This window comes from Ammospiza nelsoni, chromosome 1 (genome assembly GCF_027579445.1).
Source record: "Ammospiza nelsoni isolate bAmmNel1 chromosome 1, bAmmNel1.pri, whole genome shotgun sequence".
NCBI classification, from domain to species: domain Eukaryota; kingdom Metazoa; phylum Chordata; class Aves; order Passeriformes; family Passerellidae; genus Ammospiza; species Ammospiza nelsoni.
The window spans coordinates 134,452,875-134,476,738 of record NC_080633.1 but is presented as its reverse complement, the minus strand read 5'-3'; the positions used below and the strand labels follow the sequence as shown (position 1 = coordinate 134,476,738).

The 23,864-nt window shown below is 38.9% G+C and overlaps 1 protein-coding gene across 1 annotated transcript in view; it reads left to right on the top strand.

Annotated features, from left to right (window-relative positions):
- The window catches only part of NECAB1 (N-terminal EF-hand calcium binding protein 1), a 53,758-nt gene that overhangs the window by 13,464 nt on the left and 16,430 nt on the right, over positions 1–23,864 (top strand). The window contains 3 exon segments of the mRNA XM_059471298.1: positions 117–225; positions 12,316–12,341; positions 14,724–14,821. Of these exon segments, the coding sequence (XP_059327281.1) occupies positions 117–225; positions 12,316–12,341; positions 14,724–14,821 (233 nt within the window).

Here is a 23,864-nt window from a genome sequence, read left to right as displayed (position 1 = left end):
TCTACATTTAAGCTAAAGACCTAGAGGCTTTTAACACTTTCCTCTTTTACTGCATGAAATAAACAAGAAAAAACATGAATGAAATTAAGTCAATTTCCATTTCTTCATCGTTTCAGATGATGGAAAACTGTCTTTTGATGAATTCAAAGCTTACTTTGCTGATGGAGTTCTGAGTGGAGAAGAACTGCATGAGCTTTTTCGCACCATTGATAAACACAATACTGAGTAAGTGCCCCCTTCTTACAATTCCAGTGCCACTTTCTGCACCTGCAAATGGAAAACAGACCTCAGGCAGATTTTAGGAAACAAGTTTATGTAGAAAGTTGCTTGAAGGAAGCCAGGCTGTGTCACATGGCTATAAAATGTATAAGTGAAGAGTTTTGAAAACTCATTGAAATATTTGCATATTTCAATAGATGTGATTTGGGTACTGAGAACACAGGGTGGAAATTTGATGCTTTCTGCATTCCCCCACCATGGAAAGCAAAGGCCTCCTTCAGGCTTAACTGTGAATTCCTCAATTCTCAATTGCACTGAGTCATACTGAGATGAATACTTGGAGCAGATGTTGAGAAGGAAATAAAATAAATGAAACAATTCTATATAGTAAAGAGTTGTGCTGGTGTGTCCTTGGGATATTCCCATTATGGTTGGGTTTAACAAGGCCAAGGGGAAATAAGCTGACAGGAACTTCATGAAGTTCAGCAAGGAGAAGTGCAAAGTCCTGCTTCTGGGGAGAAACAAGCCCCAGCTTTTGTGGGAAATGAAATCAAATTAAATGTAGTAGAGTTCATAAGATTTTAGAGTTTTTACCAAAATAATGTCCTGAAGTAAGCAGAAGAAATGGTACTTGATCTGCTGGATTTGTGGGGAATAAAAAATACTACAGGATTTATGATGTGATTAAGCGATGGGGTGATCGAGACAAGGAGGAGGAGTCACCACCCTGGAGGTATTTGGGGGATTTGGCAATGCTGGGTTAACAGTTGGACTCCATGGTTTTAGAGGTCTGTTCTAATCCAAACAATTCTATGATTCTGTGGTTCTATGCACCAATAAGTGCTGGGGTCCACTCAGCTGCAAAACAGCTTGGCAGAAAAGGATATTGGGTGGACACCAAATTGAAAATGAGCTAACAATGTGCCCTTATGGCCAAGAAGGTCAATGAATGACCCAGAGTCAAAAACTCATTTCAGAGCCAGACTCATTCCCACAGCTTTGGACTTCCTCATATGTACCACATATCTGTGTAAGTGGTTTTATTTTACCATAATTCCATTTGTCTGCAAGCATCCTGATAAAGGCAGAAATTCTTGATACTAAGCAAGATTTCTAAGAAAAAATTACATTTTATTTGTAAAACTTTTTAAATTAATGTATTATTATTATTATTGTTATTATTATTGTTGTTGTTGTTGTTATTGTTATTACACCATTTTCTCTTTAACAGGGAATATATAAATCTAAAAAATATGTAGAAAAATGAGGATAACATTATGCTTTTCTTCCTGGTAGATAGGCACACCTGAAGAATTGGTGCAATTGTTGAATGCTGCTGCTATTAATTGAAAATAGGTAATTAAACTTTCATGGCAGCCATCTGAGAGAGAGATCATTTTCACTGTCCAGAAAAAGCCTGGCAAAAATCTGAGCACAAAAGTTTCAGAGTAAATGCTGTGAAGAGTTCAGTTTTCATGTATTTCAGGGAATGGAGCAGGTGGAAGATTAAGACAAGCTACTAAATTACCTTTTTGAACCAGAAGAAAGGGTGCTCTGTATTGATGGATTAACATTTGTTACAGGAGGAGGAGAATCTAGATATGGGTAAGAAAATGTACTTGAGGCTTGGATTTAAAACAGCAACAAGAAGCTTTTTGAGTGTTTTTTTCATGGAGTCTTGAACTGATAAAAGGCTTTAGGGTGACTTTGCAGCTGAAAAGTATTATACCATACTTGATATATAACAGAGGCAAATACATTTTAAAAGCTTTCCCCTACCCCTTTGTAAGCTTTTGAGGAAACCTGTCAGCAAGGTGTCACAGGCCAAATATCAGATGGATATAGCAAAGAGAGACAGCTTGGCCAGTATAATATAATTTCCTTGTTAACATAACTTTCAAAAAGAAAAAAAAATCACATGAAGCAGATATGATGAAGCAAAAACTTTACTCACTGGCATTTCCTGAAAAGGGCAAGTTATGGTAACATGTCTCAAATTAATGAGCTAGCTGAGAAAAGTAGCAAAATGTTCATTGAACCTTGGAAAGTGTTTTAACGTAAGCATTAGGAGAATCATGTACATATCAAACAATCACCAAACCACCTATTTTAAGACAGTTTCACTTCCAAATTATCCAGCGGAATGAAATGAAAATTATGCAACTCAGAAGTATTTTATGGCTAGTTTTCAGGACGGGAGGGCAAAGGATTCTGCTCAATTTTGTACCTAGTGGGATAAGATTTGCACAGATTATTTTGTCTCTCTTATCCAGTTAAAATGCAGACACTGTGAAACTCTGGGCAAATCTTTTATCTTCTCTCTGCTTCACATCACCATTTACAAATTGCAGACTGTAGCTCCCTATCCCAGGAATACTTCATAAGCATTGTGATTATGCAATGATTTACACTACACATAAATGCCTAGGACAGATGTCTAGGGAAGCATGTCATGATCCCTTTGTTCATTTCATGGAGTATCTCAAGATTTCATAACCATCTTGTCACAACAGCAGACTTTGGGTTGTTTCCACCTGCGTTAAATCCTTTAGCTCTGCCAACATTCAAAACCTCACTGTCTGTGTGCACAAGTCTTTGTGCTTTAAAGCCTCAAGATGAAAGAGGAGATGTGGCCTTGGGCTGATAGCCATGGACCACAAACTCAGGCAATTTGAATTCCCTTCTCAGCTGTGCTGCAGCAATTTTCCAATAAAAGATTCAAAGCATGAATGACTTACACTGGCTTAACACTTCTAAGGAAACTAAATTGAGCAGGTATTAAACCCCACTATTACACGGGCCCTGATGTCAGTCTGATTGAAGTGAGATTTAGATTATTAACTTTTAAAAAGACCAATCCAAGCCAATGCAACATGCTTGTCACAAAGCAGATAGGCTGTGGAAGACTGCTGAAATGAGTAATTACCATTTCCAGTGTGATAGCAGGGAAAATAACAGAGGGTTTAACTTCCCAATAATTCAGGTTGTGTCTGCCTGACTGACTAGGATCTCTGCACCTTGGTATTTGAAGCAGTCAGGTGTTCTCTTTTTACAGAGTAAAAGGAGTCAATTAGTGCCTAATCAGCAGGAAAAACACAGATGAGTAAGAATTAGTTACTGCTGCACCAAGTTTCCAAGACATAGGTTGAATAGGAGTCTATTATGACAGGATGAATTTAAATGTACTTTTTTTCCTAGACCCTAAAGTACAGGTTATTAATTCAGGGCAGATCATTGCTTGTACTAAAAATTTGCATTAGCCGAGGATATTTCCTCAGTTTGGAATACATAATTTGGACATATATTTAGCAGTTTATGAAGGTACTTCCATGTATACTATTTTTCTTTCTATTTAAAAATATGTACCTTACCTTTTTATGGCATTTGATATATTAAATAAATACTGTTAAAGACACAGTGTACAAATTGATTGCCTTAATTTTTTAGCTTCTTTTTTTCTTTGGACACAGCCAGAAACAAATGCATAAGACAACCAAATTAGGTAAAGTAGCGTATTGATGAAAAAAGGAATTTTTTTTTTCCATCTTTTAGTACTGCTATGATATTTTACCTTTCTTGAAGGTAAGCTTTGATTAGGCAATACAGTGAGCATTGCTGACATGTAATTACAAGGTGGCTGTTCTAGGGGGGTAGCAGTTAACCATTCTTCTGTAAGTGTTGTTTCCAGTATTGTCATTACTTCAGAGTGAAGCTGAAAGCCAATTAAGCATTTGAGTGCCACTGAGAGTCACTTCTATTTGTTCTTTCCAGGATCTCATGAATCCTTTGGGCAATCATATACCATTAAATGGCATAAATCTGCAGCTGTGGAGGGTCCACACTCAGATGCCCTCACACTGCCAGTGGAAGAAAAGGCTTTACATTGATGCAGAATTGATGCTTTGCATTGATGCAGAAGGGATCAGGTCGAGGCTGTTACAGCCACATCTCCAGGTTCTTGTTTCCTAGCATGCATTTTCTTCTACTGCAGTGTCCTGTACTTAAAGACCTGTAAAAAACCCCAACCGAACAAATACAGGTAGGAAATCAAGAGTTTTGACTTAAGCTTCAGCCTGGAGTTTATACTGTATTTCTCCTCCCCTTTTCATAATTATTTTGCAGCTAGCCCCAATATAAACACACTCTAAGCATCTGGGCAGCATCTTAGGCTCTTCTTAAGTTATCAGGAAGCCAAGGTAGATTCCCACAGTTTCTTGAGTAGGAGCCAAGCCCCCAGAGTAAGAGTTAGACCAACATGAGTGCATATCTGTGAGCAGGGAAGGGGCAAGAGGAAGAGTTTAACTTTCTGTCCTGATCTGACATATATTTGACATGCCATCCATGTGATACATCTGTAATGTCAGTTTGGGCCTTGGTCAGTGCTTGTCCTAACACTTGAAAAAATCTCAATGCACTCTATTTGAAATCTGAGTTAACATTTTTGGAGTTTGTCAGGGTGAAGGAAACGCAGTGTGGTTCCTCACCCCTCTCTCCTCCCCCAGTCTGAGCTGCAAGCTCCACATGCTCAGTGAGGCTCTGCAGGGCTGGTGGGAGCAATGGGAAGGCTGTTGGAACAAAGGTGAGTGCTGCAAAAGCACCAGAAGATTTTCTTTGTGCTGACATGGAGGGTCATGAGGAACATGGTCTGCAGGTTGTAGTCATTTTGGAGCTGAAGTAACTGTGGAGCTGAAGACCCTGCTGTCTGAGAGCATTCTGGTTATTAAATGAATGAAAAACATCCTTCATGTGAAACAGTGTTGAAGCACAGTTGAGGAAGCTCTGCAGAAATACTGATGTTTTGTTTATATGTGTTATATTATACAATGAATAATTGTACTGAAAGTAGAGAAAGATATCAGAAGCACAGGTCTTTTTGTAAGTGGAGAGAGAAACATACAGGAAAAGTTTGAAATTAGTGGTTTAAGGGGTGAAGGCTGTTACCATTCATTTCTTTGGTAAATCATCTCCTACCTAATTTTAATGTGAACTCTGACAAGCTTGTGTTTCAGCAGAGCAAGAATCCTTGACATGGTTAATGGTTTAGAGAAAAAGTCTTCACAAAAATCATTGCAAATGCAACCTTCCTCTTACCCTAATCCTTTACCCTCCCCCCACTCATGACTTCCATGGAAATTGTTTTAGCATAATGGCATCCTCTGGGAAAAGGTGTCAGAAGATAATGAGAATATTTGGCAAAGTTGCAAACTAGGAGATACACAGAAGGTCTCAAGGGGATTTAGTCTGCAGCAGTGCCAGAGAGATAGTGCAATAAATGCTTCACTAATTACTGACTCACAGGAGTCTGTGGGGAATCAGACTTAGTTTTCTCCCTTTATGCATTGGTAAAATGAAGTCCTTAGTCAGGACCCTAGTTACAAGGTGCTGGAGCTATTGAGGGCCTGGGGCACAGGCAGCTTCCCAAAGGTAGAGAGGCCCCATTAAACCTTTGTGTGTGGCCTAAGTTGAACTAAGCACAAGCCACAGATGAGTTTGGTGAGGATCTGAGAGCCTTGGCCAGCTGCAGCACTGAGCTTAGGCTGGGCTTTTGGGGAGTGTGTCATGCTGCATGCACAGCAGATAGAGAGGGATGGCACTATGGAGACATCTACACTTGCATGCCTGTGTGTCAGCAGGGTGTCTAAGGCTCCCTCATGCTCAGGGAAGTCACTGGCACCTAAGATGTGGTACTGTTCTCATGGGCTTCAGCTCAGTTGCCCAGGCTTTAGGCATTTGAGATGTTCACACTTGAAAATCAGCCCAAGGTGTAAAGTGTAACACAGTAGAAGTAGTTGGGACATGGATGATGGGAGAAATGCTAGAGCATTTGAAGCAACACTCGATGCCTGTGTTATATCAAATTACTTCTGAGTCTCCTCCTAGCTGGTCTGTTAAACCCTCTCACTCCACTGAATTCTCTGGGGCTCCTTTGCCTGGCAGGGAAGGTTGGACAGCTGGCACCCATATGGACATCTATATTTGGGACTAATTCCCAAAGTGAATAAACCTTCCTCCCACCTGCCCAGGTCTCCATTAGCAGAGCCCTAGTTCCTCCCTTGGGTCAAAAGAGAAATGCTGAGATCATCTGCCCTAGCAGCAAACTCCCAAAGGTGGCACCTGGATGTTGAGAGGCTGGTTAGCAATCCTTGCAGCCCTGGGAACCCGTGAGCCTGGAGCCCAGTGCTGGGCACTGGAACTAAAATAAAGGACATGTTTATATGGACCAGAGTGCTTCCTTCAAGGTTCTGCTTGTAAACTCCATTACAAGTCCTCAGCAATTTAAGGGTATTCTAAGTGTACTAATTATCTCTGCCTTGGATGGTTTCCTTTTGTTTTAGTTGGAAGGTATATTTCAGTCTCATGCTGTTGCTGATCTTTCACAGTTCAATATAAGAAAAGAATATTAAGTAAAACAAGAAAAATAAAAAATGTATTAAGAACAATATACATACAGACAGGATCTTTAATTAGGGGAATTGCAGGTGAGTTATTTTTTTAAAGGAATTTTTGAATGCAAATTTGCAAGAGGAAAATAATATATTAGGGTTTGACCATTTTTAAAAACCTGGTTCTTTTAGATTTAATTAGAATTTCAGGCACATGGTGCAGCATTGGCATCAGAAAGGTGTGTTTGTTAATATTTAAGACATGTAATTGCAGCTATTGGCTTTAACACAGTTTTCTCATTACCATAGCTATAGAAATCAGTTTGGAAATGAAGCACAGAGACAAAGGCAAGATACTGGTCAGAGTGAGCTGATTATACATTTTAGTATTTCACAACTGATCAAACAAGTTCACCAAGAATTATTTACAACATCCTGATGCTAACAGATCTTCTGGTCAGACAGACAAGCTGCAAATAGAATTTTGCTTGGAAATTTTCCATGTGAGTGGTTATTTTTAATGTGAAATCCAGCTTTCTGCAGAAACAACTGGCAGTCTCTCTCAGTGAAAAAATCAAACAGTAACGACTATTTTCAGTTGCCTTTAACTAAATGGAGCTGACTTAAAGTGTTTCATTTCAGTTCTACAGTAGATAACGTTGGCTTCCCTGCAGTAAGCTGCCTGCTTAATGGTAGGTGTAGTTTGGAGGCCTGGTGCCTTCTATAACTGGGTTTCCCAGAGAACCACAAGATTTTTAATACCACTCAAAAATCACCTAGAGAGGTTTTGCAATGACATCAGATAGCTCTGGGGATCCTTACATGAGTCCCACCAGGCCCCATAGATTCGTAGGGATCCAGCTGAAGCAGCAGATCCCACACAATTTCAGGGTCTACTGGGAGTCAAACATTCTCACAGCCATGGTCCTCCAGCTCAGGGCATTGAGACCCCCTTGGTCCATCATCTGTGTTGAAGGCAGAGACGAAGAATGCATTAAACACCTCTGCTTTGTCCATGTCCTTTTTGTGAGGTGCCCATCCACATCCTGTAACAGGCTGATGTTATTTCTATGCTGCCTTTTGCCATTAATATATTGAAAATAATTTTTTCTTTTCTCACACATTTCTGGGCAGCTTCAGCTCCAGTTGATCTTTGGCTGTATGAATTTTCTCCTACACTGGCAAGCTGTGGTTCAGTATTCTTCCCATGTCACCTGACTTTGCTTACAGTGGGCACACACTTTCCTTTTCCAAAAGAAGATGCCTGTTCAGCAAAGCTGACCTTCTGCCTTGTTCGTTTGATTTCTGACAGTTTGGAATTGCCTGCTTTCCATTTTGAAATTGTGCATTTCCAAGGAGTGTAAGAAACCAAAGTAAACATTTTATTTTGTATAAGAATAAATAATTTAATCTCGGGGTTGTTTTCGTTTTTGGTTTTCTTTAAATAATTTTGTGACAAAACCAGAAATTGAAACATTATCCCCTCCTAGGGGGTGAAAATTCTGAAATTTGCTCTCTGTGGCAAAAGAGCCACCGTGGCGCTGCATTTCATTTCCTCATTTAGGTTTGTGTCATTCAGACTCTGCAAAAAAAAAAAAAATCATAGCTCTGCAGCCCTCGTACAGTGTTCTACAAATTTTAGCACACACTACAAGTTTTAATAGCATTATCAAGCCTCTTTTAGCAACACAAAGGCTGTTACAGCTGGGATGATTAAGGTGACTTGTCAGCATCCCTGTGAGTCACTGCTGAATGTAAAGGACTAGAGGGTTGTTTTTTCAGATGAGTTCTTAGTCAGGAAAAAAACCCTTTATTCTCTCCTTCAGTCCTGCCACAGGCAGAGCAGTAAGTGATGATTCTGAAGTAATCACTTAGCCTGGAACTAAGCAAACTAGGCTATTATTTAGTGAAGCAAAATGTGGGATAGTAAAAGAGCTGAGCCCACTGCCCATGTCAGAGCCCAGAGAGCCAAACTGGCTGCTGCCTTTGGGAGCCCAGAGGGTGCAGAGTCCACATGGATCTGGGACTGAAGAGCAGCAGTGTCCTCAGGCCAGCAGGAAATTTGTCTGCCCAGGGACAGAAGCTTTGTCCCACTTCTGCCCCCTTTTTCCTCTCCCTTTTCTGTGACCAGAGGCCAACACCTGAGCTGCTTATAGCATTGCATCCTACTGGAAGCAGTTTTGCCTCCCCTGGTAAGGTACCTTGAACAAACCTGGACAAAAGGTGTTTTTTGCTGTTGCGAAGGAGCTGTGAGGCAGAAAATCCTTAAAATGGAAGTGCACACGTAAGACTCCTATGCAAAACACCCTCAGTAGTGTTGGAGTAGTTAACCTCATTTTGCTGACGAAGTGAGATGGTACACAGGCTTTTTTGTTGCAAAGACCCGACAGCTTTTTGGCTGAGGTTGTCCATGGATTCCTATTCAGTTACCCTTGCACAGTTTATGTAGTGCTGAATTCCTTTCACTCACCAATTATATGCTTCTACTTAACAATAGGCGATACTACCTTCAAACTTTCATCCCTAAAACCAAATTTAGCAAAAAGACATGCAAATGGGACTGAAAAAATAGTTAGTTCAAGCTTTTGAGATAAATCCTTCTCATATCTGAGAATGAAGAGAGATCTCAAAAGAAATCTCCTCCTCCAGCTGCAATTCATGGCAATGGTTTTCCTAAATTAAATTAGCTCATAAAGTCTTTTATATAGTATTGGATTCTTCAACAAAATAACTGCTTTATATTTCAGACTCCATGCTCTGTAAGATATTGCCTTTTCTCGTTGTCCAGGGAAAATACACAGATCTTCTGCTGGTTCCCCTGCCTGGAGGTGCCTTTTGTACCATAGAACAGTGTGTGTCAGGTCAGTGGATCCATGGACCCACGGCAGTGGATGAGTGGAATAGCTTTAACCTTCTCTCCTCCCTGGCTGCCCCCAGTCTACAGCTAACATAAGTGGGCAGAACAAAAGCACAGCTGCTTTGCAATTCTGCATTTTGGATCACTTCCAGAGGTACCACAAATAAGCCCTTTTGCCATAGTTCAGTCAAGTGAATTTGTTTATTTTTTCTGTCACTGACCAATAGCTATGATCAACTTTTCAGTGATCAGGACTTCTCAGTATATTAGTCCTTTAAAAATAGCTCACATTTTTTAGGTAGAGAATATTTTAGACATGGACAGGTAGAAGGACTGCATCTAGTAGTCAGAAAGAAAATTGAGAATTATCATTCTGATGTGATGTGAATGCATTTGCCTCACCCTATGCTCTGGTTGCTTATCATGAGTGGAGGGCTGATGCCTGGATGTGAGTCATCAGCAAATATTGTTAATAACATGTTCAGCGTTGCCAGATTATGGGTCTAGGCAGAAGCATCCTTGGTATTTGTACCCACTGAAATGAGGAACATGTGCTGCTGTAAACCTGAGTACTGAGTTACAGAAACAGCCCTCTCGTGTGCACCTCACTCCTATACTATTAAATACATGCCAAACTTCTTTAATTACTTCTGTAACATCTTGCAAGGAGTTTAGAATTGTTTGTATGTAGCAAAAGAATTCTGACATTTATTCACAACTGCTTTTGAAGCATCATGTCATTATTTCAGAGAAAATGAAATAATGACTGACAAAATTACAGCTTCCCTGCCTAGAACAGCATCCCCTTCAAACAGGATGTTGAGAACAATGAAGTCTCCAAGGGTATTTATAACAGAAGGAAATACTGAGTATGCTAGACAGAAATCCATGTTCTTTATGTCTTTTCAGTGCTTTTTCACAGGCTTGCTGCACAAAATGCTTTGGGTAATATTTTCTGGTTATTCATGTGTCCAGTTCTAACTGAAAATGAATTCAGCACCTGAATACTTTTCCATTTTCCGTGGTAGTCCATTTGCAGCTGTGCTACTGCTGTCAAGGACAAACAGCATGTTGAAAACAGGGATGCTGAAAGCCTCTGAGCCACTCCCTATGTCACTGACAGAGGGCTGAGGATGTTGCAAAAGAACACAGACCAGAAGTGATTTAAATACAAAATTTGAAAAGAGTGCATGAATTTGACTGGCTGACGATGTGAAAGGTCATCTTAAACACAGTTATCAAGCTGTGCATTAAGAAATGCAGAAGTCTTTTGCATTAAATCATTAGGGCAGAGGTTGTGAAGGAGCAGAAAATGCAGGGATAATGAAAAAAGAGTAGGCATTATACCAGCAAGCTCCTGTCCTTTTACCTCATCATATCCTGTCAAGGCTCTTTGGCTCAGGAAATTTTCCAGCTTTCATGGTTTCAGTTTGCATTTACGAGGTGAACATCTGCACTGTTCCAAAATCAACTGCTGAACTGCAGAAGAGTTGGCCAGACACATTTGATCATAGATACCATAGTGATCTGTGGTAAACAGCCTTAAGGGGTTGCAGACACTTCCCCATCACATGGTTTGTTTACCTGAGAGTTGAGTTTCACAGCTTCAGCACCAGTTCTTGCAGACTGTGAATTCCTTTATACCTGCCACCAAGGTCATTGGAGAAATCAGGTGCAAGTCTCATTTGCAGCCATCTCACTTGGCCTGTTCGAATGCAGATAAGAATCACCTTCAATTAATAAATGTTGTGTGAAAAGCTCATTTACATTATCAATTAAAAGTGTTCAGAAGTTTGTATAGCCCTGAGTATGCAAGTTTGTGATGATCCAGGATCCTGCAATTCCTATCAGTTTCTCTCCCTTGTGAAATAAAAGCCAGATGTATGGAAGTTAGCAAAGGAGAAAGTGATTTTAAGATAGTACTGTGTCATCATTTTATTAAAAGGTCAATTAAAAATTCTATTAAAAGGATAAGTGAAAAAATACTAAGTGCAATCAGCCGTTCAATATTCACCCCTCAGCAAGATTCAAAGAGGACATTTATGCTTTTAAGTTTCCTTAATAATTTGTTTCTTTTCATCCTTGGAAGAAAAGCAATATACTAACTTTCAGTAATGAGCTGTAAGTCAAATGTGTTTTTCTTTTAACTATTAAAGCCTTGCTTATGAGAGAAAATATCTCTTCAAAGTTGATCAAGATGAAATCTGCTTCTAGCAAACAGGTTTGAATTGAATAGAATACTTCCCTGCCTTTATGTATTTATATAACAATGGCATATGAGTATGGCAGTACATCTGTATTTTTCACATTATTAATTTTGCCAAAATTTCAGTAGCGGTGAAATGGCCTGGCATGGCCAGAAAGTCTTAGGAATTATGTGTGCTCATGGACTATGTCTGGTTTTATCCTCCTTCTGCAAGGCTCTCCCACAGAACACTATTGCACAGCAAGGATTGCAAACAGGAGAAAGTTATTGGATCTTTTCTTCTTTAGCATGGAAGGCCAATATCTATCTCTGAGCCTTGCTGTCCAGTATGACAGCCACAGAAGGGGAGTACAGGCAGAAAGGTGGAGGAAAAAACCCAAGCCAAAAATTTCTGGTGTTTAGATGGATTTCTGCAAGAACTGGGGCCAAATGTGTAAGGTCTGAGGAGCAGCAACTGCAGCATGATGCACAAAGGCTGAACTTGAGAGAGCTTGCAGTGAGTAGGAAAGTGCCAGTGGGAATGGGCTCAGGAATGGAGGCTGAACCTGCAGCCAGCTTTAGTAAGGCTACAGCCTTCTGCCCTAACAAAAAAAAACCAAAAAACCAAACCATTACCAACCTCACTAGTCTTCTATACTCTTATCTTTCAGCAATCTTGACACAGAAGGGCTCTGTGGTAAGTTTTTTTTTGGGAAAGAACATAATCTATGCCCGCAGCAGCCCTGTGCAAATAAACATGCCATGTGATTACATTTTTCTGTTTAATCTTTGTAGCTCAAACACAAAATAATTTCCACTCAGAGAACTCCTGGGAAAATGCAGATGGCTTATAATCTTTTCAGACTCTGTCATCCCCTTTGTGCAGAATTTACTTTGAAAATATTTCTCCTAATCAGTATTTCACACTCTCTGAGACTCAAGATCTGTTCTGACATAAGGATAGATAGATAGATAGATAGATAGATAGATAGATAGATAGATAGATAGATAGATAGATAGACAGATAGATGACTTGTATTTTATTCCCCCTTAGTGTGAGATATCTTTTCTAGTTAGTTCCTCACTTTAAAACTTGTCATATACCCCCACTAAAAGAAAATTCACTCATATACCTCCACAAAAAGAAAATTTATTGCTTTCCTCCTACTTGAGCCAGGGAGAACAGCAAGTTTGACAAGCTCGATCATCCTTTGTCACAATAAAACTCCTGCAAGGCCTAGATTTTGGCCCAATTACCCATTTCTGTACCTCATTCTGAGCTGTGAGTCATTTCCCCAACACCCTGTTTGCTCTCCAGCTTATCTAACAGCACCTGATTTAGGAGTGCTTCTTGCAGCAGAAAACAATTTACAAATGTTTTTGCAGGTTCTCCCACAATATGTCAGGAAAAAAAAATCCTACTTGTCAACACCAGACAGTTTCTGAGGGAAACATGGCAGCCTGATAAGTCTCCCAGTGGTCAGCAATGTTGAAGAGCTTTAAGAGATGAACACATTGTCAAGTTGAATACCAGCTCATTTACTCACCCACAGGGTGACATGGCCAAGAACCCCCTAAAACCCACCTCACCCTGTGGCTTATAAGCATGTGACAAGAGGCTTATCTGAAGTGAACTGGGCTGTGACAATTTCTGCTGGTTGAGCATCTGGCCAAAATTGTACAAACCTGGCTGAGGAAGAGAGGTGGTTTTGTTCCACATGGGATTTACTGCAGCTGATGTCACACAGGCTTGCTGGCCTGGGGGGGTCAGTCCAGCACTGACTCTGTTTATTGTCTGTTTTGATTAAATACAGGCTGCTTCAAATGCCTTTTTAAATCCTTCAAATATTGCCACTAGGGTGTTTCTCATCTGTAAATCTGGCACTGAATTTACTCAATCCATATTTAAGCTTGTGATTATACAGCTCTTTCTGAGCTATATGAGTTCATCTCAGAAATGAAGCTAAAAACATCCAGGGTACTAATTAATAATACATTTTAATTCTAAATAATTCCATTCAAACTCTCAGCAACATGAGGTCACATCACAGTGTTCTTGGTAACTTGTGTTTTCATAATTCCCCTAAGAAGCTCATGCTGACCTCTTAAAAGCCCTGAAGGGTTGCTATTTATTATTTCAAAAACCTCCTATCTAACCTTGTTCTTCCTGTCTGTCACTCAGATGTTGATTTTTGTGCTCTTCCAGGTGATCTGATGCCTAAATGCCTTGTCTAACACAGTCTCTAAGCTTTAACATAATTTTATTTATTTATTTTTCACACTACTTCTTCCCTGTGCTTCCCTCTATTGTATTTCACCACATCAACCAAATGGGAATTCGGGTCATCATTTCCCAGGTTTGCTTCCTCCTCTTGCTGTAATCCCTCTGATTTTACATCAGCTCTTTCTGTTAAGAAGTCCTTTGCTTTGAGAAGCTACACAGGGACATCCTGAAACTTGTTATTTCCATGATTTTCATTAAAATTAATTTTGTATGCATTGTATTTGTTTGAAAATGTCACAGCACCTGGGACTAGAAGCTTATCTGGCCAACTCATGGTCTCTTCATTTCTCAGAGAAACAGCTGCTCTCAACCAACTGTGCCTCACAACAGCCGCCCCTTGATATTATCTCCTCTAAGGGCTCTACCAGAATTACTCATTTTCATATCAATATAATCAAATTCACCACATACATATGAAAACTTCATTTGCTGCTAGTAATTGAAGACGATTAGACTGAAATTTCAATTTACAAAAAAGATGTAGATATTTTGAAAATAAGTTTGTTTCATCTGTCAAAATGATATTTACATTTTTTGTGATTTTGACAGATCATTTATTGAAAGAAAAAGTTTTGAAATACTGTTTTTGGTATTTTAAGTATGCCAGGAATGATTTTACAGAGAGAGAATACAAAATTTACAAAGAAAATGATCCTTTTCATTGTAACTCCTTCTCATTTTGCATTTAGATATTCAATAATGCTGTAACTTAATTCAGATTTGATAAAGCTGATATTTAATGAGACTGATTTTTGAGGACATTTGTAGGTGATGTGAGGTTTTTTCTTCTTTTAGATTATTTTTCAAAGCACTTAGGAGAGTATGAAAATGTTCTATCTGTCTTGGAAGACTTAAACATAACCATACTGAAGGCAATGGACAAAACAAAGGAAGTAAGTAAAGATTGTGAAATTTTCCTTACACTGTATGTTTTGTTTGTTTGGAGTATTTCTTGTAGTTTTCTTATCAGAATTTACTAATTCATGTTTAAGTTCTTCCAAATATGCATGTTTCTAGCAAAATCCAGTCAGAAAAGCTTGTCAAAATGGTTGTATACAAAATCATTTAAGTCCTGTCTGCAAACTGTTGCAGTTTGGATATAGCCAAAATCTTTGTGAATGGTCCGAAGAATGGTCTTTGCATTGTTGTGTGAAGAGGTTCTGTGTCCCCTGCCATGGGGGAGTAAGTATCAACACCAACATTTGGAAATAGACCAAATTTGAAAAAATAACCTGGGGGTGGGTTGAGGGAAAGCTCCTGGCCAAGAACAAGATTTCATTTCCATCTGAGGCCTTTTAAACAAAAGCAGTGGTCACAGAGCCTGCTAAGAGGAGGTGCTAGGGCTGGTGCCCACCAGCACAGCAAGGGAGCCTTTACCCTGGAGGGAGGAGCTGTTTCCCAGGGGAAGAAGGTTGGTTTGTCCACCTGCACATCTCACCAGGGATGTGGCAGGGCTGCAGGACATGCCAGGCAACCAATCCAGCTGGCACTCAGTTCATTGTGGCTGTACCTGCTCCTGTGTTCAGACCACATCCCAGCTGTGTGGCTGACCAAAAGGGCATCAGTACATTGGATAATTCCCTCCTCTTCTCTGGCTGAACAGTTAAATGCCCTGTGCAAGGTGGAACAGCTTCAAAAGGTGAGGGAAGTGAACCCAGATCCTCCAAACCCAGCCACAGACCCACACCAGGCTAGTCATCAAAACCAGAAATTTCAGCCAAAGTTATTCTGTGAGATCCCCTGGAGTCAAAAAACCCTGGGCTTTTTTTTCAGTCAATCAGTGGAGAGATGAATGTGGAGAAAGATGCACTTCTTCAGTGAAGCTGTTATCTTTGGTATTTGGGTGTTTGCAGGAGTAAAGTTCTCGTACATTTTACATAACCTGCCAAAATAAAAACCCAAAATTGTACCTTATTTATTTAGAGCTTGAGCCAGGAAGCTGAATGTCTGTTCATTCATGCTGTGCATCTTCCACCCATAATGAATGGGCACTGACTCACTGTCTTGTTGAGCTGGATATTAAAAAGCAACAGATTGGTTCATTTTAGCTATGCATAATTGTTAAAAAATAGCCATGTGTATCAAATGCTGTGGCTAAAGGGCAGGATGTCATCTCATAGCAACTGGAAGTAAATAGAAGACTGCATTTAAGAATTACTTCAGAAAGTTAATTACGAGGAGAAGTCCCAGCAGAGTAATGAGATTATAAAAGATATGTACTGGCCTGACTAGAAATATGGATAAGTGTCACAGACATCTTTTCATTAAAATCCTTTCATTAGGATTTTTCCTGCTGAAGCTGAGAAGTTTCAGCAACAAATGTAAACAATGTTTATCTGCTGCTGTGGAATGCAACAGGTGGATCCATGATTGGTCTCCTGTGGATGTTTGGATTTACTGGCCACTCACAGCAGAGCTGTTCTTGCTTTCTGCCGGGACACAGAACTTTGTTATTAATTCCTTTTCTAATCTTAGCTTAGCTAGCTTTCTGAGAACGTCCTCTTCTATTCTTTGTAGTGTAGTTATAATGTAATATATATAATAAAATAATAAATCAAGCCTTCTGAACATGAGGTCAACATTCTCACCTCTCTCTTCATCCTGCAACACTTGCAAGCCCTGTAACAGATAAGAAAATCTGGAATATTAATAAGTGTTTCATATGTCTACTTGAAGAACCCATCTAAAATATAACCACACAACAATTTCTTTGAATTTTATTTTCTTAACTGAGGATTCAAGCCTAATGGGTTTTCTGTCTTTCAGGAATACTTCAGCTATTTGTTAGAGGTGGCAGAAATAGAGCAAGGCTAAAATTGGAAAAGCACTTTTAATTCCATTTAGTAGAAACTCTGTGTGAACACAGTCAAACAAAAAAGGTGTTCTCAAACATGCTAAAACAGAGCTTTCTGCCAAGGATATGCTCCGACACTACATCTTTGTTTGGAAATTAAATTTTCAATTCAAAGTTTGGATTGTTTTCAATAGGAACTCAGTTCTCAGGAAACAGATAGGTTATGTGACCTCATTGCCTGCTAAATCATTGGAGTGCAAATATTAAAATTTCTGTCTTAAATAGTTCAAGTTTTACTTAAGTTCGTGGTCTAAAATCTGGACTTCAGCCATCTGAAATCAGAGCTGGATGTGCAGCAAAAGTTAGTTAGCACATTGAGATAGCATAATAAATGATGTTCATCTCCAGTGACACACAAGATGTGAGGCAGCTCATAGCTCAAGCTGACTCCCTGCTTTTAAATGGCCGTGGACATGCATCCCAGGCAAGACTTGGGTTTTCTCTCCTAGTGCAGCATAAAACTTTGTCACCAGTCTGCCACTGCAGCCACTGAGTCTCTTGAACAGTTACTGAGTACTAGCAGCATTGGAAAATTCATATATAGAAAAGAATTCTGGAATTGAAGGCCTGCACTGTGGCACCCACCTGCACACAGTGTATCTACAGTGGCTCAGTCAGTTTCCAATGACCCAGAGCAGCATGATTTCTGTGTACTTTATTGCCCTCTGTAGTCTGAAAGAGCTGTCAGCACAGCTTTTTTGAACTGAGTTTTCTCCAGCCTTCCAGTCCTCTGCTATCTGAAAGTGAAACCATCATCATCATCTGTGGCAGAAAACATTCCAGTGTGTTAGCAGGTTCAAGAAGCTTTGACTTCTTGAATTCTGAGGAGTCATGCAAGGATATTCCAGACATTCATGCCTTTCCTCTTCTAGCTCCTTATCAGAGTAATGAAAACTCTTGGGAACTTCTTTGATCTTCTTTCACTGTTCTGGGGCCAGATGCCTCCTGCCAAACCAAACTAAACTGCACCTGGGAAGCTCTCAGGAGTGTAGCAACTGTTCATGCTCCACTGTTTGATGGGAGGTCTGAAGCTAAAAATGGAGAGGGTTTGATTTCTCCAGGAACATTTTTCAGCAGGGAAAAGACTGAGTTGCGTTTGGAAGCGATATACTTCAATACAAACCCCATCTAACCGGAAGATTACTTTCTGTTTCAGTACTGTTTCCTTGTGCTGTATCCTCACAGCAGGAAGGAAAGGGATGATCTCTGAGTGCACACCACTCCTGTAAATGCTGAGGTACAGCTCTTCTTTTGGAGACAAAAGCAAAGCAGGCTTGCATGGAAAGGAATGGCAGACAGCACAGGAAAAGAGGGATGGAACATTGCAAATTTTCCTTTTTTCAGACTCTGCAAAAGTCTGATTCTTTGCTTTGGAGGGACTTTCTTCCCTCCTTTGCAGCTCTTTTATGAAAGACACCTAACAATCTGTCTGTGACAGCAAAGGACCAGACTAGCAAAATGCATTTGAGCAGTAGTGATCAAAACTGATTTATTTAAGACTGGTTTTAATGCAGTACTTACATACACAAAACATAAACATTAATTTTAAGATGAAAACAAGACAATTCTTCAGCGGAGCTACAAAGTTCTCAAATAGCCCTCCAAGTCTTTTGGGGGGGGAAAAACCCTAACTGCTTTTTACATGTTGCTTGTAAAAACATAGAAAGGGAGGTGTGTGGTGTGCAATAGCAAGGATTCAATGACAAACACAGCATGTCTAATTATCTGCTTCTATGAAATCATTAATTTTTCTGCTCTGCTCAGAAAAACCCAAAGCTAAAAGTCAGGGCAGCCTTATCATTACTTGAAAATTTCTTGATTAGTCTAAAAATAGGAGCCAGTAAAGTAAAAGAGAAGATTATAGGAGCTGAGAGAGTAACACAGGGCTTGAAATTTAGTTACTGATAGTGCATTGATGGTAATTATGTAAATTACTGCAATCTTGAGGGTTGATACCCATTATAAACCAGGATGCCTAGATTTTTTTTTTTACTTGCATATTTGACTAATGGTAACAGTAGCATTTATGTAAATTTTATCTCAAAAAAATTATCTGGGAAGAAAGTTAGACAAGTCTTTGTTGACAATGGTGTTCCACAACTAACATTATATTTGAGCAAAAATGAAAATTTTAATTGCTTTTTTGTTTTCATAAAAACCGTGTTAAATTGGCTGGCACCCATTTTTCCATGAGGTTAGAATTTATTAACATTTTTCACAGAATAGAGTCTTGTTCTCTTTGAAATTACACTTTTTACAAACGCACCTTTCACAGAATTAATGCAATGAATAGCTGCTGCACAAGAAAAACAGGTATTGCTCTGTTTATCCTGAGTATTAATTTTCATGCATTGACTTGGAAAACAGTTCATTTGTTCCTTTAGATTTATAGCTTTTTTTTAATGTCAATCAAAAATCATGGCATCAAGGTTTAGAATCATTCAAGTTGGAAAAAATCCTTAAATTCATCAAGTCCAACCATTAACCTCTTGACACTGCCAAATCCACCACTCAGCCATGTCCCCAAGTGCCACATCTGCACATCTTTTAAATACCTCCAAGGATGATGACTCCGCCACTTCCCAGAGAAGCCTGTTCCAGCCACTAACTGAACTGACTGTCTCCCAGCTGAAGAGAGAAATGCTGGTGATAGTGCTCAGTATATCACCAGGTCCACCCTGATACAAGGCAGAGAGGACCCTACCGATAAATGTTGTTTTTGTCTGGGAACATTATTAAATTATGTTTTGGACTTTTTATTTTGTTTATTTTTAAGATTGTGACTGTTAGTGCAAGTCACAATCTTAAAAAGATAAGATAAATGCAAAATGCAAGCAATTCTGAGGAGTCATGCAAGGATATTCCAGACATTCATGCCTTTCCTCTTCTAGCTCCTTATCAGAGTAATGAAAACTCTTGGGAACTTCTTTGATCTTTTTTGGGGGAAGTTTTTTACCTACTGGGTCAGAAAGAGACAATACTCAAATTTTTGCCAGCAGCAGAGAAGATGTGTTTAGTCAAAAATAAAGACAAAAACAAAACAAAATCCCCTTTAATTTAATATTCATACCTGTAAATAGAATTTTTTTCGCAGCAGAAAAATAAACCTTTAACTAGCCATTCTCCTCTTGATACCTATCAAAACCACCAGAGGCTTTGATGTTTTATGTGTAGCAGGGCAACCTTCTCCCTGGAGCAAGGGTGTTACCCATTTCCCTGTCACCTGCTAATATCAGCCACAGCCAAAACAGTTTCTCATCTCTAAGCTACCTGATGCACCTAATAGCACTTAAATAGGAGTTACTTTTTATCCATGCAGGGATTTTGTACCCCCTATTATTGCAACAACAGTGCATTACTCCTTCAGCAATCCCAGCAGAGTGATAGAGTGTTCTGAGAGGTGCTCTTACAAATGTGTGACAATCTTCTTTCTAATCAGCCATGGCTGCCTATTTAATTTCATTGCTACTATGTCAGCACTGCAGATGGTTGGTAGAAATAGTCACTGTTCCAAAGAATTTAAACACATAATTTATGCTAAATATAATATTTGGATAAACTTGTAAAGCTTGTGCCATATTCAAAGTTGAATCTAATAACTGGGCACATCTTGCCTTTGATCACTTTTACAGTGAGGATGCTGTAAAAGTTACATTTGTGTGACATCAATACATTGAGCATCTCTCAATATGACTTCTAGTGAAAATTATGATTTTATCCTGATGCTCTTTTGATTTCTTCCTGAAGAAATCAAGTCTGAAGAATTAGATCTTAGTGATTTCATTTTAGTGAAGTTATTCTGACTAATTTTATATCCTCAATTTAAAGTTGTAACCCAGGGCATTGCCCCTCTAATTTGGGATCTAAATATAGCAGGGCAGGAGACATTCCAAGATAAAGGGAAATTTAAATAGATTATTTCTTACTGAGTTCTACTCAGTGATAACTGCTTTTCAGTTGACTTGAGGGTATTTTCTGTAAAGATAAGCATAAATATTTTTGGAAATTATGTTTAATATGACATCTAGATAGGAAACAGAAAATTGCTAGGTAATATATCAGTAAGAAATGTCCCACTCCATCTCAAGGAGCTGCTCTTCTGATAATGGAGCAGCAGGGTCAAGGGGAGAGGGGTGAGGCTGGCATCAAAGACTGAGAGGATCAAGAGTTGCTGAACCTTGGTAACCCTGACATGGGAACTGCACTAGGAGATTCCTAAACCCTGCCTCCTCTGCCTTTGTAAAAGGAGAACCTCTTCTGCACTTTCAAGATGGTCTTTAGACACTTTTAAAGACCACAGTCACCTTTTCCACAGTGAAATCACTAATTATGTGCATTTTCAGTTTCATTAAACAAATCTTTGCTGCTTGCAAAGGTCACAGTTGCCTCTTGATGAGGAAAATGTGGAAAATTACCCTCATTCATTCACACTCAGTAAAACTAACAAGCAGAACAATATGTTAACATAGACTTATTTCATCTGGACTGCCCAGACTGTGGTGCAGTGTAATGCGTATGCTAATGAACAGTAACTTACAGCTAATGAAATTCAAGAAATGGGACATTTTCCTGATTTATGTTCAGACACCATCCATGGTGTCCCATTACTGATTGGTGGCACGATGCACTGGCAGCAAAAATGCTGGGCATGCCAGTTGAGCTGATTTTACCTTAAGATAAACTTAATAAATTGATACAAAAATGTTGTACCAGTGTGCCTCTAGTAAAACATGAAATAAGGTAATTTTCAAAGGAAATAGAGTGGTGAAATTATTTCAAAGCACAGCTACTAATTCTTCAGTGCTGAGAGCTGGACTTGAGGTTTAAATTGAATTGTAATGGACAATCTTTTACCCTCCATGACTTAAATTACAATTATTCAGATAATTTATATATCCTGAATACCTTCTTCTGTGATCTTTGAAGAACTTTAGAAAGACAGGTAGTAGCTATTTTTCACTGGGCAGGAGTTGAAGCTGCCCAACATTGCTGTGAGCTCAGAATTCTCAGAACTTCTTGACTCATAAATTCTTCAAAGAAAACAGTAAATAATTTATAATTATTTGCTCAAATACGTGTATTAAGAGAGTTAAGTAATTCCACATAAAATAGTTGTAAGCACTAATATTTTGGTAAAATATACATAAGGAAAGGGTCTTTGATAATTCTAGGTTGCCAAAGATGATGTTAGCATCCTGCCTACCTTTCCCATCTTCCAAAATAGTTCTGTAAATATGATAAGGTAACTCTAACACATATCTAAAGATCACAAGGACCTTTTTCATAGGGAAGCCTTAAATATAGAAGTTATGGGACAGGAATATAAAGAAAAAAAGACTAAATCCTATAGTAGAAACAAACAATCCCCCAGCCAGGGAATAATGTGCTCTGACTCCATGAATCAGAAGGCTGAACAATTGCTTTATTAAGCTATACTAAATTACACTAATACTGTACTAAATTACATACTGAAGAGATATTATACTAAGGAATACTATACTAAAATACTGCAGATATTATACTAAAAATATATTAAAGAAAAACCTGACTCTCTGCAGACAGCCAGGACACAGCTTTGACCCAATTGGCCAAGGAATCAAAACAACCTTCAGCAGTGTCCAATAACCAAATCACTTTGGGTAAACAATCTCCATAACACATTCCACATGTGCAAAACAAGAGGAGCAGCAAGTAGAGATAATAATGGTTTTCTCTTCTTCTCTGAGCTTCTCACTGCCTTCTCTAGGAAAAATCCTATGGGAAAGTTGTGCCTGCTGCTCTCTGTGAAGAGAGCTGCAGCCACAAAATCCCAGTGCAATGCACAAACTTGGAGTAGTTCTAATGAAAAAAAAAAAATCTTACTTACTTTAAGATGCAGGAAAACTTTTCTAGGTAATTTTTTTCTCAAGGACTTAGAAAGCAGAAGCCTCAGACAGCAGCAAGTATTACACAGCTAATGTTTATATGATCCCCATATCTGTGAGAGCCCGCCTGAACTGTTTGCAAAATGAAACAATACTGATGTTACATTTAGGTTGTAATTCAGCATGCCTGTATCAGACTTACTATGAGTTTCACCAGGAAGCAATATTGACATATTTGCAACATTTACTTTCTGAATGCCCAGAATTTTAAAACACAATTCAAAAACTTACAAGAAACAGTCAGTTCCAGGATGATTTCTTCACTTATTTCCAAGAGCAATGGCAAAAGCTGAAAAACAAATGAAAGTATACCTTGGATTTCCACTGAAAGGTTTCAGTTATCTGTCCATGCTGCACAAATTCGCACATGTTGTTCTAACATACCAGAAAATCAAAAATTTTGGAAATGAAATGATCTCTCAGGTTCACTGAAGTTTTAAATCAATTACAACGGAGACAGTTTAGAAGAAGAATAAAATAACAGCTTTCCTATTGCACAAAAAGATTAATCATAGAAAGGTTGCCATAAACTTATTTATAGACTGGTGTGAGTCCTTCAGGTAGACTGACAATCTCTCATGAGCATCTATTTTAAAATTGTATCAATGAAAAATTATTTGTTGGAAAGTGACCCACGGCTGATTAGTCTGAAGATAGAATAAGTAAATGTAGAAGACCGTGATGCTTCTGGCTACATAAGTAACTTCTGATAATTCATGGGTGGTTTAACATCTGAGATTTCTGTAGCAGAAGTATTCCAACAAGAACTAACTTACTAACAGATATTGTGGAAAGATTGCTCTCATTTGAGAGCAAAATGCTTTTAAAGCTATTATCTGACAATCTTTCATTTTACATTCAAATTTCTAAACATCTTCTATTTGTGTTCTGATTGCAAACACATACATGGAAAAATTCTAAGAGAAGCCTAAAAATCAGAAAGGCATTTCAGCTGTAATTCACATTGGAAAGAACATGGAATACCTTAAGAATACCAAAAATACTCAAATGGGTTCTCAGATAGTGTAGGAGGCCACACCATTGAAGTCACAGGTCTTCTTTAAAGCTTGGCAGTGGGGGACCAGCATCTCTCTTCAGATGTGGTGACTAAGGACATTTCTCATTGAAGGCCCCTCATATTTTATGAAACTGTTTTAG